Source organism: Typopeltis vanoorti, chromosome 14, assembly GCF_054136105.1.
Source record: "Typopeltis vanoorti isolate ZY-2024b chromosome 14, IOZ_Tvanoo_1.0, whole genome shotgun sequence".
Lineage (NCBI taxonomy): Eukaryota > Metazoa > Arthropoda > Arachnida > Uropygi > Thelyphonidae > Typopeltis > Typopeltis vanoorti.
Genome location: NC_143562.1, coordinates 98,932,634 through 98,950,022, shown reverse-complemented (window position 1 = coordinate 98,950,022; position 17,389 = coordinate 98,932,634). Strand labels below are relative to the sequence as shown.

At 36.4% G+C, this 17,389-nt stretch overlaps 1 protein-coding gene across 1 annotated transcript in view; it reads right to left on the bottom strand.

Annotated features, from left to right (window-relative positions):
* The window catches only part of Idh3a (isocitrate dehydrogenase [NAD] subunit alpha, mitochondrial), a 187,401-nt gene that overhangs the window by 55,285 nt on the left and 114,727 nt on the right, over positions 1 to 17,389 (bottom strand). The window contains exon 6 of the mRNA XM_090403633.1: positions 4,487 to 4,589. Within this exon, the coding sequence (XP_090259759.1) occupies positions 4,487 to 4,589 (103 nt within the window). The remainder of the gene's footprint in view (positions 1 to 4,486; positions 4,590 to 17,389) is intronic.

Here is a 17,389-nt window from a genome sequence, read left to right as displayed (position 1 = left end):
CTGAACAGCATCAAGCATTTCTGGGAAGGTTTTAAGCGCAGCATCCCAAACATGAGAGCTGTATTCTGGGTGGGTTTGGTTGGATTTGGTATTTATACAGAGTAAGTAACATTTGAGGAGAGAAGTACTGCCCTGAATAGAAAAGGATGCCAATTTTTTTGGAAGCTGATGATGCTACAGAAGTGATAGATTATGCCAGGAGAGGTTTAAAGAGCAGGTCTGAGATGAGAGTTTGGTCTTGACTGCTGAGCTGAATGTAAGTGGAGATGAATTGAGGTTTTTTATGTGAAAGCAAAATGTGTTTTGGAAGCATAGTTGAATAAGATTGTTTTCACCCAGTCAAGGATACGGTGGAGGTGTTCAGGACACTTATTACAGATAATCTTGAAGCTTGAGCACTACAAGATTTGTCATATGAGTAGGATGAATGGAGTGTGCTATCACCAGCAAAACTATGAATAGGGTTTGCAGTCGATGAGAATAGGTCATTTATATTAATCAGGAAGAGAGTGGGTGAAATGAATGACAGAGCCCTGAGGGACACCAGCAGTAACAGGAAAGTATGGAGAGAGAGAATACCATCTGCCATTACATGTAGGGATTAATCTGAGAGAAAACTGGCAATCCAATTACACAAAGATGAAGGCAGTCCAAATGGTGGTAACCTGTTGAAAAGCCTTTGATGCCAGACTCTATCAAAAGCCTTGGAGATGTCAAGGGCAATGCCACAGGTTTCTCAAAACCTTTCCATAGAATAGGTCCTGAGGTACATGATGTAGGCCAGAAGATATTGGCAAAATCCGTATTGGTAGTCACTAAATAGATGGCAGTTCTCCAAGGGTTGAAGACTGTTGATAACTTCTCCATTACTTAAGACAAAACTGAGTGACAGCAATGGCTTAATAATGGAGAAGGTTATCAACAGTCAACTTCTTCAACCCTTGGAGAACTGCCATCTATTTAGTGACTACCAATATGGATTTTGCCAATCTAGATAAAGATCTCCTGGCCTACATCATGAAGATAGACATCTATCACCTTTTTTTGAGAACTGGATGTATGAGCTTTCTTCCATGCTGTAGGATGGATGTCAGCTGAATAGATGATAAAGAACAGGTGCATATCTCTTGAGCACAATGGATGGGATTTCATCAGGACCAGCTGCCTTTGTGATACCCAAGTTATTCAAAATTCATCTGTCTTTCTGGCAAAAGATCATAGGAGGCATGAGATGCAATTTTCTAGACAAAGAACAGGTGTTAGTAGGTAATTTGACATGGTCATTTATAGAGGAGTTGGAAGAGAAGGTTGAAGCCAGGGCAGCCTTGTCTTTAGGTAATGTTACAATGCTACCGTTAGGGTGATGGAGCATGGATGGACAAAAGTTGTGGCCAGCAGCTTTGGCAAGGGACCAGAAGGTGCAATTGCCAGAGACATAAGCAGCATGGTTTCTACATTTATCCTTATTGAATTTAGACCTTTTTAATAGTGATTTTATCAGTGTTGAGGGCAACAGCTGGTATTTTTTGGTCTCAAGCTACTTGTGATAGGCTGTTTGCTTTACTTGGACTGCTCTAGCACACTTCTTGGAGAACCAAGGTTTAGATATGGATTGGGAAATTTGAACAGAGTTAGGAATGAAAGCATCCATTTTAACATGGATTATTTCTGTAACAAGATCACAACAGGTATTTGGATCACAAGAATTAATACAGAAGTCTAACCAAGGAAAGAAGGAGTAAAAGTCACACAAGTCCATTGGCATTGTTGTAGTAATTCCAGAGTACATGAGGTTGTGAATAGCTAAAGGATGATCTACCAGATATGAAACTTCAATGAGAGTGTATCTGAATTACAAGAGGAGCAGTCACCTGAACAGTATCTGGAAGGAGAACTAGTTAAGAAAAGATTCAGTGTTGGGTGAGTGCAGAGGACTGTTGGGAATGAATGATCTGTTTTTAGTCATTGCTTAGAGCAAAAATCTCTGCCTCTCTTCCAGTTTGGCCAGTGAAATTCAAGAAAGGAAGAAAATCAGAATTGTGGACATTGAAATAACCAAGAAAGATGACTTCACTGTTTGGAAATTCTGATTGAATGAAATCGAGCTTGAAGATAGGAAGTTAGAGAGGTCAGAATGATTTTCAGAATTGAGAGAATGGCAGAGGCAACAGATGAATGAAACGAAATGTGGCAAAGAAATATTAAGGCAAGGGGTCAAAAAGATGAGATTCTAGGTTAGGCATCCTTTGGCATGGAATATTAGAATGCACAATCTTCTCCCTTAGGGCAGGAGTCCTAAAGGGTGTAATTTGAATAGTTAAAATGAGCTGTGGTTGATTTAGCAGAAATGATTTAATCAGGAATAGAACTTCAGGTGATGATGCACATCACTTAAGTTATTGTTGACATGGATGTTCGTAAAAGTAAATAAGAAAGATTTTTTGTGAGATTGAGTTTTTTTTTTTTTTTTTTTTTTTTTTTTTTTCAATTTTGTGAGGATTTATTTTTTAGTTTAACAACAGAAACACTATACTTATTCAGGCTTAGTTTCACATTTAAAATGTAAAAGAGAATGGCAGTGAGAAAAAAATAGACATGTTGCCCATAGAGAGAACATCCAGTCTCCAAGTCATAATGTGGACTCAATGCCTGCATACCATTACACAGCCTCCCTTCAGGCATGAATTGGCAAGATTATGCTCTAGTCAATCAGCACGCTTCCTAAAAAATGTGTTAGTGTCTAGTTAAGTTCTGCACACTAACTGGTGGCAGCCTGTGGAACTGTTTACTGCAGTATTCTCGAAGATGGGGGAGGTACAGGATTCCTACAGTGTGAGCAGGTGCACTGTTCTGCAAAAGCAACAAGCCTCTGCTCAGTTTCCCAAGGCATATTTCCTTCAGTATCTCCATTTCCTTCAGAGCTATTGAATAAACTGCTGCTGTAACAGTTTCACCTTTTGTGAGATACTTGGTAAGGATTACACCATCCATATCCCAAAAGGCAATGGCAAGAACCTTTCCTGCTGACTTTCCATTAACTGTTGTTTGGTCTCTGGTCTTAGTGATGAAGCCATGTTTCATTAAAAGTTACAATATGAGCCAAAATATTTACACCTGATTTCTCAAGATGACCCCAAAATCCCTTGAGATGACAGCACGTTCTCTCTCTTTTAGTCGGCATTTAAACATTTGGGGATCCACTTTGCTGAGAGCTCCTGCATGTCCAGATGCTGGTGGATAATGACCCTGAGTCATTCCCAGGATATCCCCAGTCTTTGTGATGGTTTTGTTTGGTATTCGTCTATCATCAAGGATCTTGGCATGCGCTGTATAGATGTTTTCAGGGTATGATCACTGTGGAAGGTATCCTGACCTGGACGCATCTGTTTTCTCAGGATATTCAGTTTTAAACTTGGCCATCCATCTGGCAACTGTTGGATATACTGGGGGCACAGTCTCCTAAAGTCTTACACAAAGTTTGGTGAATCTCAGTTGTGGACTTTTCTTGCAGCATGAAAAACTTGATGGCCTGCACCTCTGTGTCTTTGAATTTCTTCAAACCTCTGACATGCCATATGTTCTAAAAGAAAAAGAACAAATTATTACAATTTGATGAAACATGGGGTTAAAGGGTATTAAGATATGTTCTTTCTCGTGGTTATATCAGTTGCCTTAATATCATTTTTGTTCTAGGTATTTATCAAAACTTTTCAGTTCTCCTTCATAGTTAGGGGGAAATTCTAGTTTAACAATTAACACTTAATAAGAAGTATCTTTACAAGTAAAGCTACAAATGAACGATAATCTAATTTTGTACTCACATATTGATTTGGAAAGGGAGGGGAAAGTGTAATTCTTTATTTTCAAGTTATTTGGGGATTCATAAATATCTACTTAAATAGATTTGTTTAAAAGTTTTCATCCTAGATATAGTTTAAAAAATTATATGTAGTATAATAATTGAGTCGAATAAATCTTTGATATTAACTCCCCAACCATGACATCTATAGGTGTCCAGCTAAATCTGGATACGATTCTGTAACACCTATTGAATAATATGGATAAAAAGCACAATTTGGTCTCACTATTTCATCTACCTTGGCTAGTAGGAAGATTAAAGAAGTATAAAATGAATAAGTCACAAGAAATTTAAGGATACAAGCTTCTGAACACAGCAAATAAATGGAGTAATTATGTTCATACTTGAAATTTGGCCGAGTTTTTAGAGATACCAAAAAATTCAAAGAAAAAAGTATCCAAGAACAAAATAACTGCAGTGTTCTAATGGATGAAAGGATAGTTATAAAGTGTATAAGCAAGCAAAATACAGCAGTACTGTGCAAAGCAATCAAAAATTGAAGTCCACCAGGGAAGCTGTCAGACAAATCAAAACAAATGAAATTTAGTTATGTCAAAACAAAGTGTTACTGTTTATTATTAAACCAAACGGTTTAATATTCATATCAAATCAAAAGAAAACACTTACATTTAAACACACGGTATCTAAATACATCTCATTATATTTTACATCAGGATGATTTTCTGCTACTTCTCTACAACACTGAAGAAACTGGCCATCAGACATCCTCCTATATGTATATAAATGGGAAGAGAAGTAAGAAGCATGTGGAACCAATATAGTCACAAATCTGATTTTACTGAAACAAAAAATTTGTATCATGGTGTTTACTTTCTTACTACCTATTCATCAACAGTTATATTAAATTCTTCTAAAACAGCAGCTTTGCCAAGAAAAATTTAATAGAGATATTGACAAATAAGTAGTCAAGAAAATAATAAACCATAAGCAAATAGCTCAATAACTTTGCCACAACAATTGTGTGACCAATGGGCAATACAAATGCTTTCTGAAATAAGAATAACAACTATAATCATATGTGTACAAGCACCTAGTACCTCTGGGATACAATGGTTAGAGAGTACAGTAATGATAACCTATTCAGTAACATGCATGGCAATTATTCAGAAAGTACTGTAATCACTCATACTGCATTTGCTCATCACTACAGAGTTGATTTTTGAATATGGGATGGCAGTATGTTTTCAGTGCTAAGAAAAACTGATTGCACTGTTCTGAAACATGAATTTTACTTTCCCAAACAGATCTTACAAATATACTGATACATAGCAATAGCTTGATAGCTTCCACAGCACAGCTAGTATAGAAAATGCTCTCTGATTGGAAAAATTTGGGTTTAAACAATGTTTGGGAAAGAACTATTATAAATCAAGGCTTAGCAATAGCCTGTTTAATATGAAGATGGTAGGGTATGTCCTCCTAGAAACTCAGGATTTCCTTACACGAAACAAACTGCCCAAAGATTACAAACACAGAAGACTATGCACACAGGATTAAACTACTGATCATAACATTAATTAGGTTTATATGGCACCATTACTTAGCTGTGATGGATCATTGAACTGAATAGATTTAAGGAAAGGTAAGGCAAGAAAGTTTCACTGCAATTTGTAAATAAGTTGTTGGCAGAAATGCAATTAAAACTAGCATTAAGTAGATGTGAGAGCTGAAGTTCATTATTTTGATTCTTCAGTTGTGAGGATAGTAGAATGAATCAGATATTTCATTATGAAAAAAAAAAAAAAGTACATATTAATAGATTTTCCAGCAGACTATTCAGGATTTTGAAGCTCTTAAGAAGTTGTGGCATGCTATAAAACAACGAACCACACCACTGGATAAGGGAGGAAAAACAAGATGAAATTCCAAACCAAGAAGTAGTAAAAATCTATTTCACTTCTTCAAATGTAAATACAGGTAATCTGATAATTTTAAACATTAAAAAAAAAACTGCCTGGCCCAACCATATGCAAAAGGAGAAACATAGGTGTTGAAAACATACATAGTTAGAAAATGGCATTTATTTGTAATTTATTCCTTCATCAGAAAATAGAAACAGAACTCCTATTAATCTCTGAAGGCACCTGACATGACTATAAAAAATAAATTACATGATAACCATAGTCTCTTCTTCTTCTGCAGCTTCTCCCACTTAAGTAGGGTCACTGTTTGTAATGAGTCTCCTCCACACCTTCCTGTCTTGGGCTGTCACCACATCCAAGTTCTTCATCTTCAAGTCCTCTTCTACCAGCTCCCTCCATCTCTTCTTTGGCCGCCCATGCTTCCGCCTTCCTTGCACATCCATCTGCATGACCCTTCTTCCCACATATTCGTCCTCCCTCCTCATCACATGACCAAACCATCTCAACCTTGCCTCCTGTATTTTCGCTCCTAAGTTCGTAACTTTCACTGTTCCCCTGACATAGTCATTTCTCAGACGATCCTTTCTGGTCACACTGCACATCCACCTAAGCATTCTCATCTCTGCTACTTCCATCCTGCTGATGTTATTTTTCCTCAGGGCTACAGTTTCTATAGCATATGTCATAGCTGGCCTCACTACCGTCCTATAAATTTTGCCTTTCAGATTGATCGGCACCCTCTTATCGCATAACACTCCAGCCATCTCCCTCCAGTTTCTCCAACCCGCTTGTATCCTGCATCCCACTTCCTTCTCAGCTCCTCCATCTTCTTCCACTGTTGAACCTAAGTATCTAAAGTCTCTCACCTTCCTGATGATATTTCCTTCCAGCTCCAGATCTGTCTCCTGGCCGCCGCCGACTGCGCAACACATATACTCTGTCTTACTTCTGCTCAGTCTCATACCTCTCTCTTCCAGTACTTTTCTCCATCTTTTCAGTTTAGTTCCCGCTTCTTCTCTTGAATCTACACACAACAAGATGTCATCTGCATACAACATTGTCCAAGGCGCATCTTCTCTCACCTCCTCTGTTACCACCTCCATCACAATATTAAACAGAAACGGACTTAATGCAAGCCAACTGTTACTTGAAAACTTTCTGTCTGTCCCAAACAGGTCCGAACACTTGTCTTCACATTTCTGTACATTTCCCGCACCAACCTGACATATTTCTCCGGCACCTTCTTCTCCCTCAGACACCTCCAGACTTCTTGCCTTGGCACTCTATCGTATGCTTTCTCCAGATCAATAAATACCAGATGTAGCTCCCTTTGTTTCTCTCGATATTTTTCCATCATCTGCCGTAACCCAAAGATAGCATCTGTTGTTGATCTATCAGGCATGAATCCAAATTGTTCCTTTGCAATCTCCACCTCCTTCCTGAATCTACCATCAAGAACCCTTTCTAGGATCTTCATTGTGTGGGACATCAACTTTATTCCTCTGTAATTTTTACAGTCTTGTGCATCCCCTTTACCCTTGTAGATAGAGACAAGAGTACTCTCCCTCCATTCCTCGGGTATATTTTCCTGTTGGCAAACTTTCATGAACAGGTCCCACAGCAGGTCAATTCCCTCTTTCCCCAGTGCCTTCCATGCCTCCACTGGAATTCTGTTGGGGCCCACCGATTTTCCATTCCTCATCCTCTTCATGGCCTCCGTCACTTCCACTCTACTGATGTTCTGCACCATCCACTCAGAAGGCTGCCTCTGAGAGTCCGTGCATTTTCCTCATTCAAAAGTCCCTCAAAGTATATTTTCCATCTGTTTCTTATGTCCACATCCCTCCATAATACTCTTCCTTCAGCATCTTTGATCTGCCTCACATGTAAGATGTCCTTTGCTGCTTTATTTCACGATAATCATAGTAATTAACTTTAATGAAATGAATGTAGAAATATTTCGTACTGAAAATAACAGTACATCATCATCAATGTGAAGAAACAAGCAAATCAAAGGAATGGAAATACAAAGGTTTACCAATTAAAAACTGTTGCCATGCTAGAAATTAATATGAATAAATAATGTTATTAAAAAACTGTTTTTGATGGTTGGCTTCCCCCCTCTTCTGCATATACGTGTCCAAAATATCACACAATTCTCTTGTCAATTATGTTTGTCAGTTTTTCTTTCCAAGACACCCTTAACATTCTTCTCCAGAACTAGAGCTCAAAAGGCCTCAATTCTTCTATCATCTTTTGTCATTGTTCAAGACTCAGAAGCAAATAGAAAGATCGAAAAAACTAAGGTTTCTACAAGCTTAATTTTGGTCTTTTATGGAGATGTGCTTGTCTTACCAGATCTTAGTTAAATCAGTCATCACTTTCTTAGCTACTGCTATTCTTCTTCTTATCTCTTTTTTAGATCCATTTTTTTTTTGTTATATCACTCCAAGGTAGTTGAAATTGTCAACAATTTCAATTCCTTTTCTATCTATCTCTTCTGCATTGCTTAAAATCATTATTTTGGTTTTATCTTGATTTATTTGTAAACCATGGCTTAAGCTTTCCCATTCTAATTGACTTCAGATGAATTTTAATTCCTGTTTGTTTGTGACTATCATCACGGTGTCACCTGCATATCATAGGTTGGCCGAGTGGCTAGCGTATCTGCTCTCCAGCCAAAAGGCTACAGATTCGAATCCGGGCATGGATGTTTGTGATTGTCTGTAAAAATAGTGGTGGTGGTTGGCTGTAGATGGCGCTGGTGTACACAATGAAGGTAGTTGCAGTTAGTGGAGTTTTAGAGACAGAGCTGAAGAGCAGGTGCCCTCCCTCGATGAGTCTTTGGACTCCCTGGAGGTGTTATGTAATAATAATAGGTTAGTGATTGTTTGGCCACCTATTTTAACACCTCCATTCCACTTTTCTAGAGATCTTTTCATTATAGTTTCACTGTAAAGGTTGAATAGTAATGGTGAGAGTATGCATCCTTATCTTGATCCTTTTTCAAATTGGAATGCAGGGGACATTGAGTTTTCAATTCTTAATGTTGTTTGATTTCCTTGATATAAGTTCTTTATAAGGATTACTAAATGGTTTGGTATTCCCTATTCTTGCATGAATACCCATAAAATATCCCACATCATACAGTCAAAAAGCCTTGGAGTAATCTATAAAGCACCGATAAAGGATTGAGTTGAATTCTCTTGCTTTTTCGATTATTTGTCTGATGTTAGATATATGATCTCTAGCTTCTTGACCTTTTCGGAATCCTGCTTGTTTTCCTGAGATTTGATGTTCTATAAAACTTTGTAATCTTTCCTTAATAATGTGTAGTAAAATCTTGGTAGTATGCGAGATAAGGGCAATGGTGCAGAAGTATTCATATTTGTTGTAATTGCCTTTTTTGTAGATTGGGATAATGGTGGAACTAGTCCAATCATTTGGTCATCTTCCAGTCTTCCAGATTTTGTTGCATAAATCATGTATCCAGTTGACTGCATTCTCTCCAAAGTTTTTCAGCATTTCAGCCAATATTGAATTAGGACCTGGAGCTTTGTTATTCCTTAATTTTTTGATTGCTTGTTCTACTTCACTTTTAAGGATCTCCGATTCTGTTTCCATGTTTTCAGCAGCTCCTTTGTCTTCTTGTTGAATAGCTGGGTCCTTGTAACACTTGGTGCAATACTCTTTCCATCTTTTGGCTATGTCATTAGTAATTTAAGATCTTGCCATTTTCCTCTGAAATTATACTAAGTTTTGGTTTGAAGTTTTTGGTTATATCCTTAACCTTCTTGAATAAATCTGTCATTTCATTAGAGTTGAAATGTCTTTCTATTTCTTTATAGATTGTTTCGAATATAGCTGTTTTTATTTTTTTGACAAGATTTCTTAATAGCTTTATTCATATTCAAGTAATTTGGGTTTTGCCAATCTGTTGTTTTAATTTGTTCCTTTTTTTCAATTAGTTCTAGGGTTTCTTTTGTAATCCATTGACTACCATTCTTATTTTTTATTGGGATGTTTTTGGTTGCAGATTTTACAATCGCTTGTTTTAGGTGTGTCCAGTGTGATTCAGTGCTTTGTTCCTGAGTTTTTTTTTTTTTTTTTGGCTCTGATTCAATGTCCATTGTAAATTTGTTGTCCATTTGTGAAAAGTGATATCTTTTGTTGCTGTTATTCTTGTTTGCTTTCAGTGGATCTTTAAGATTATAAAGTAATAATTGATGGTCTGATCCATAGTCTGCACCTGGCAGTGTTTTGATGTTATTGATTAGTGTCCTCCATCTTCTGTCGATTAAAATGTAGTTGATTTGATTCTTACATTGATTCCTATTAACATGCCTCTTTTCTTGGAAGCAGTCATGGGTTGCACTGGCTGAAGTTTCCATTTGTACATAATGAGATTTCTTATAATAGTTCTAACAGTTTATTCATTGCCAGCAAAGGTTGGTGAATGGTCTCCTTCCAACTACTAACCACGCTCAAACTTGCTTAAGCCATTAATAGCAGATTTGAGCACAGCTAGTAGTTAGAAGGGGACCAATTGTTTGATGCTGTTGGCACACTCTCCCTTGATGAGTCTTTGGACTCCCTGGAGGTGTTATATAATAATAATAATTTCATTAGGATGTGCAATGTCAACAAACTTACTACCTTTTTTAATGTGGTTTAAAAATTTATATTTTTGTAGTCTCCATATTTATAACATGCCTCTTCTTATCATTATGAATACATATATTCTCATCATTTTTTAAATGTTTCTAAGATATATTTAGGGTTTACATTTTGTTTAGAATTTCTACCTAGGTTCACTAAAAATGCAACTTGTACGCAATACAGAAACAAACAAAATGACAATGAGATTATTAGCTGTGCTTCAGCTTACTAGGAAAGCCATCTCTTATATTTAATGGAGGATATTATCTATCCAGGTGTATTTTATAGCCAAATTGAGAAAGAAACTTTTAAAAGTTTCTAGAAGTCAGTATGCACACCCAATAAAAAGGTGAATATACTGGCTTTGGGCATAGCTTGTGTCTTTTAGCTAGCACAAACCAAGGCAACTATGATGCCAAAGATTATATTCTCATATCCTTTCTTTTAGGCATTCCTATAATCCAATATCCTTTCTTATAACAAAAATGTTATATTCTCATAAGCTTTGGCCAATTTCTGAAATTTTTGAAGTGATTATCTGGATATAAAATATAAATGGATCTATAATATTCACAATTTTAATATCCTAACCATGTCAAATTGAAGCCTTTCAACATGATATTTTAACCATCTGTTATGTTCATGAAGTAGCAGATGATAGATGGCACTGCTAGTCGTAATTTGAAATACAGCATCTGTGTATTTGAGAATCTGTGTAGGCCGAGGACTTAATGTAAACTATTGCAAAATAAATAAATAAACAAACAAAAATTCATGTTTACAATTAATTATCACCTTGGCATCAGATCAACATTGTATTGATTAATTCTGTTTTGGAATAATATTTCATCATGAAATATGAAGTTTCCAGTTACTATATAAAAAGAATTAATTAGAATTAAAAAGAATGATAGTAATTCTTGTAGCAAGGCTATACGCTGGTCATACATAACTCGTAATTAACTTAAGGAATTTACAACACATAAAATAGATATTAATTAAAGGAAACTTTAATGAATACCTTCAATATTTTGGCAACGTCACATTGCCATCTTCAGGAATATACAAATATGGTATGTGCATGCAGGCACTAACATAAGCAAATGAGGAGGAAGGCAAGAAACCAATATTGTTCCTAAAGTTCTAATGGTGCCCCCTAGCGGGCTAATTGGGTTGTCTTGGCTATTGGGCTGAAGTTCTCATGATGCAAGTTTCCCAAATTTGTGGTAGTCTCATGCACCCAAATTTATTGAGGTTTGGAACATTTTTTACGTTCGTTATATTTCGGCAATGTGACGATGCCGAAATATTGAAGGTATTCATTAAAGTTCCTTTAATTAATATCCGTCTTATGTGTTGTAATTTCCTTAAGTTAATTACCAGTTAAAACGAATGGTAGATGAATTTCATCACCTAACATTGTGAGAAAATCATCCTTCATACCGGATGCCTGAAGTGGCTTGAAAAATTTCTATGCTTGTTCTCTAGGGCAAGATTTCTTGATTACACAACCCTTAGCTGCTCCACAGTAGTACTAATATCAACAATCTTTTGCAGGTGGATTCAAAAATATGCAGGTGGATTCAAAAATTATAAAATCAAACTGCTCATTTAAATTTATACTAAGGGATAAACAAATTAGCATCCCTTAATGAAAGAATGGCTTGCATTCATCATCAACAAATTCCTGACATGTACATGTCAGGAAACTTACATCATCACTAACTTCCTATTTGCAATTTTCCTCCAAATCAATCTGTTACCTATCAAGACTCCAAGATTATCAGATCTCATATTTCTGTCTTCTAAGACACTTTTTACTGTATCAATCCACCTAATCTTGGACTTTATCTGGGTTTGTTGGCCTTTATTGGCAGAGAACTCTTGTTTTGCTAATCTTTCATCTCCCATTCTATTTAAGTGACCATACCACCTGAGATTAGCTCTGCTAACACATTACTGCATGCTAACAATGTCAAAGATTTTCCTAATATCCTTGTTTTTAATATGGTATACCAATGATGCCAACTGTTCATGCCCCTAATCTTTCTCAGGACTCTCATATCTGCGGTCTCTAGTCTTTGGTCAAGTGTTTTATTTCTAACCATTTCTCAGATGTATGTTACAATTGATTTGAACACGCCCTTGTATATAGCTAATTTAGTGCTTTGAAATATTTCTCTCTTATTCCATATAAATTTATTCAATTGACTTCCAACCATACCAGCTTTGTTGATTCTGTTGTCTATTTCCATATTTAATTTATCATCTTCACTAAAAATTGTGCCTAAGTAGCTGAAATATTTTACTTGCGCTATAGGTTCTCCATTCACAGGAGTGAAGTTGATATTTTCAATGCTTCTGCCTATTTTCATTGTTTTTGTCATCTTTATATCAAATTTTTACAACAGTTTTTCAGTTTGTACAAGGAATCCTGCAGAGTTGTTCTGGATTTATTTAGCAGTAAAACATCATCTGCATAACATAAAGAACTGGTTAACATCTCCAATATTGATATCGGGTTTAATATCATTTTCTTTCATAATGTGATCCATATAGATAATGAGGAGATAATGCATGTCTGACAACAGATTCATGTACTTCCTTCAATTCTAACTGCTCACAATCAAATAAAGACTAAGTATTGCTTGATATAATGCCCCATTGATACCATACAACTGTAGTGTTTTGAATAGCTTCTCTATTGGCACCTTGTCATATGCCTTTTCCAGATCTACAAAACTTAAATATAGGTCGTTGTTATATTCCCATGATTTCTCAATTATTTGTCATAAAGTGAAATCTGATCCTGATAGCCACTATTTGGCCTAATAAAGAGGAATTCATTCCTCTGTCCAGATCTTCTGAACTATGCAATGCAGCCACTGTAAAACTTTTATACCTCCACACTGGAGTATTTCTGGTTGGATATCATCTACTGCAGCTGCCTTTTCACATTTCAGGCTTTTGATGGCTTCAAGTATGGATATGTATTACTGACTGCATGCCAGGTCAGTGTTTTTTTAGCACTGTCCTGTTATCACTGCTTGTATCATTCAGCAATTTTTCAAAGTAATTACTCCATACTTCAAGGATATCTCTTTCTCCTGTTTTCATGTCACCTTTATCATCTCTAATTCCTTTTACAGCACTCTTTCCTCCATTTCTGAGCTTCTTCAACAACCTCCAGAATATTTTGCCACCTTCTTGATATTTACTTTCTATGTTCTTACCAAAGTCCTCCCATGACTTTTGTTTAGTTAATTTTACACAGTGTTTAGCTTTCTTACATTTGTCTCTGTATTCTCTAAGAGCACAAGCTGACTTACTTGCCAGGAACTTTTGATATGCTTTCTTCTTTTCCTTCACTGTCTCTTTAAATTCCTGTGTCCACCATGGAGTTCTGATTTTTCTATCCTTGCAGACAACCTTACCACATGCCTCTCTGGCTGAATCAATCAATGTTTTCTTCAGGGTTTGGTTCCTGTTCTCAAACTCATTTTTTCTTCAATTATGTTTGTGTATTTTAGTCTACAGTTCACACCTGAGAGCTGCTCAACTTTTATTTGCTTTAAAACTTTTTGACAGGTTCTGCTTTTCAATACGAAATTCAATTTTATCCTTTTCAAGACTAAATGGTGATCACATCAAATTTCAAATCCTGTGTACAGAGTAGTGTTCTGCACGAGTGAGAAAACATCACTATCAACAATAACATAGTCAATAAGACTTTTCTTATTCCTTGCTTCTTCTCTCCATGTGAATTTGTGCACATTTTTATGTTGGAACATGGTGTTAGTAATAACCAATCCATGTCCTGAGCAGAAATCCAACAGGTATTTACCATTATTATTAGCTTTGCTCTTTTTTCCAAATTTTCACGAAATATTTTTGTATGTCTGACATTCATTTCTTACTCTGCTATTTAGATCCCCTACAAGGAGACCAACTTTTCCTTTTTCATTGTGTCAGTTGCTTTCTCTAAGGCCTCAAAAAATTCCTCCACTTCTACCTTAATAGACCCTTCTGTGGGACCATAAGCACAAATAAGTCTCACCCTGTTTTGTCCTGTTCCAAATTCTGATATATACTCACATCACTCTACTTGATATTGCCTGTCATTCAAGAAGATTAACCTCGTATTTAGTGTTGAATACTATAGTTACTCCTTTTCCTTAATTGTCATTGCTTGAATATAACATTTTGTATTTATTGCTCAGAAAGATCTCACCAGTTCTTGTCTTTTTTGTTTCAGTTATCCCTATTATGTCGATCTGGTACTTATCCAGTTACTCAGCTAGTTCCAATTTCTTTAATATTCTACAAGATGTAATTCTCTGCCATTACAATGCATTCAATATTCTTTAAATAATTCTACTTTTATATTATGTATAATCCTATTCCGTATTTGCTGAACTCTGATGCTTCTAATCCTTTATAAAAGAAAATCACACTAAAATTCAGCAACAAAATTGCAAAATCTGATCTGAATAACTGCTGAATAAACAAACAGCCAAGCATTACTTACCAAGTGAGTTGACAAAGAAATGTGTGAACCCAAGTGACTACTGCAATTCATCTTTTGATATTAAAAATATAACTGAAAGAGAATTTGCATATTTTGAAAATTATAGAGACAACTACTGTGTTTGAGTAAAACTTTAGTTTAATATAACTAAACTCTACATTCGACATTTCGACCTTTATATCAAGGTCATCTTCTGGAGAATATGCACTATATACAGAGAACAAGCTACACTACAATCTATCTGGTTTGCTAAAGTAACTGACTAACTGTTACAACAATTGTTGGCTTGACCTCTAGTGAAAAAAAATAATAAATAAATAAATAAATAAAATAAAACACGGGAGACATGGAGCGACCAACCAAAAGCAAGCAAGAACCATGTGATCAACCTATCAAGCCACACCTTAAACAGCGGCGAACTTGCGCTACTGGATAAAGGTCTTAACTACGCAATAGCACCTAAAAAGGTAAACAAATTGGATTTCATTTAACTCATAGAAAGAGGCATAAGGTTTTATAGCCGATAAAATATGATTAGAAACTAGTAATGTCCCAAACAATAAGAAAACCATACATAACAATCTCACAAAAACGGAACTAGCAGCAATAAAGTCATTAAAAGCCAACCAAGACATAATAAAAGTGAAATCGGATAGAGGCAATGCCACTGTCATCTTTGACAGGTCAACATACATACTTCAGATGAATCAACTAGTAGCCGATAACAACACCTACAAGCTGGTAAACTATATAACCCAACAAACAGGATAAAAAAAAAACAACATAGAAACTACTTAAGTCCGTCACTTCTTGGCCACCAGCCACGGTTAAAAAACTCATACCCCACTATGCCCCCACCCAGAATACATGGTGTCCCAAAAATACACAAACAAAATGTGCCGCTCCGACCTATTGTGGAAGGAATAAATAGCCCTAGTTACCATTTAGCCAAGAAATTAGTGTCGACACTCAAGGAGTTGGTAGGTCATTCTCCCTCCTACATACAGAACACACAACACTTTACAAAATTAAGAACATAACACTCGACAAAGACGACTTATTAGTCAGTTTTGACGTTTCTGCCCTTTTCACAAATGTCCCCATCAATGACACAATTCTCTTATTACAGAACAAATTTCCACACGACATAATGGCCCTCTTTACCCACGTACTTCAGTCCGGTTACTTCGTGAGGCAAAACAAATTTTACCTACAAAAAGAAGGTACAGCCATGGGCTCCCCACTATCCCCCCCCCCCATCGCTAACTTTTACATGGAAACTTTTGAGCAAAGGGCTCTTGATTCCGCCACTCTAAAACCTACAATATGGTTTAGATACGTTGACGATATGCTCGCTATCTGGCTGCATGGGCGACAAACGCTAAACACGTTCCTTAGCCACCTGAACAAACAACATGAACGCATACAATTTACCATCAAAATTGCAAATCAGAACTCACTCCCGTTCCTAGACACACTAGTCTCATGTCTCCCTTCAGGCAGTCTATCCTTCACGGTCTACTGAAAACCAACACACACGGGTCAATACATACATGCTAATTTATACCACCACTCATCACAAGAATATGGAGTCTAAACACGTTCCTTAGCCACCTGAACAAACAACATGAACGCATACAATTTACCATCAAAATTGCAAATCAGAACTCACTCCCGTTCCTAGACACACTAGTCTCATGTCTCCCTTCAGGCAGTCTATCCTTCACGGTCTACTGAAAACCAACACACACGGGTCAATACATACATGCTAATTTATACCACCACTCATCACAAGAATATGGAGTCATTAACACCCTTAAAAACAGGGCCATAACAATTTGCTCTAACCAGCAAGCCCTGAAGCAAGAACTAAAAATCATCTGAGACACATTCATAAATGATGGCTATAACAAAAATACTATCAATAAAATACTCCATAAAACATCAACAGAAAAGAATCTAGATTACAGTAAAACCATAGCCATCCCATACATTAAAGGGTTATCGGAAAAAATCAACGTAATCCTATACCATTATAACCTCAATGCCACCTTTAAGCCACCTACTAAACTTAAAACCATATTCAACTCCTCTAAGGATCCTCTCCTCCCCTTGGCACATCCTGGAGTCTATTGCATCCACTGCACCTGTAACTTACTGTACATTGGTGAAACAGGACGTACAATCCCTATATGTAAGAAAGAACACATAAGACACATTAAATATAATCATTTTGGTGAAGCAGGCCTCTCAGATCACGTGCTCAACACCTTACACCAAATTGACTGGAAAAGCACCTGCTCTTTACACCATACAAAAACCTGGTATGAAAGGAAATTTAAGGAAGTCTGTGAAATTCTGATAAATCACCCAAATATCAACAACAATCGTGGCATGAACCTTCCAAGAATCTGGATGGCACACATTCAGCCTACCTAATATATAAGATCCAGCATAAGT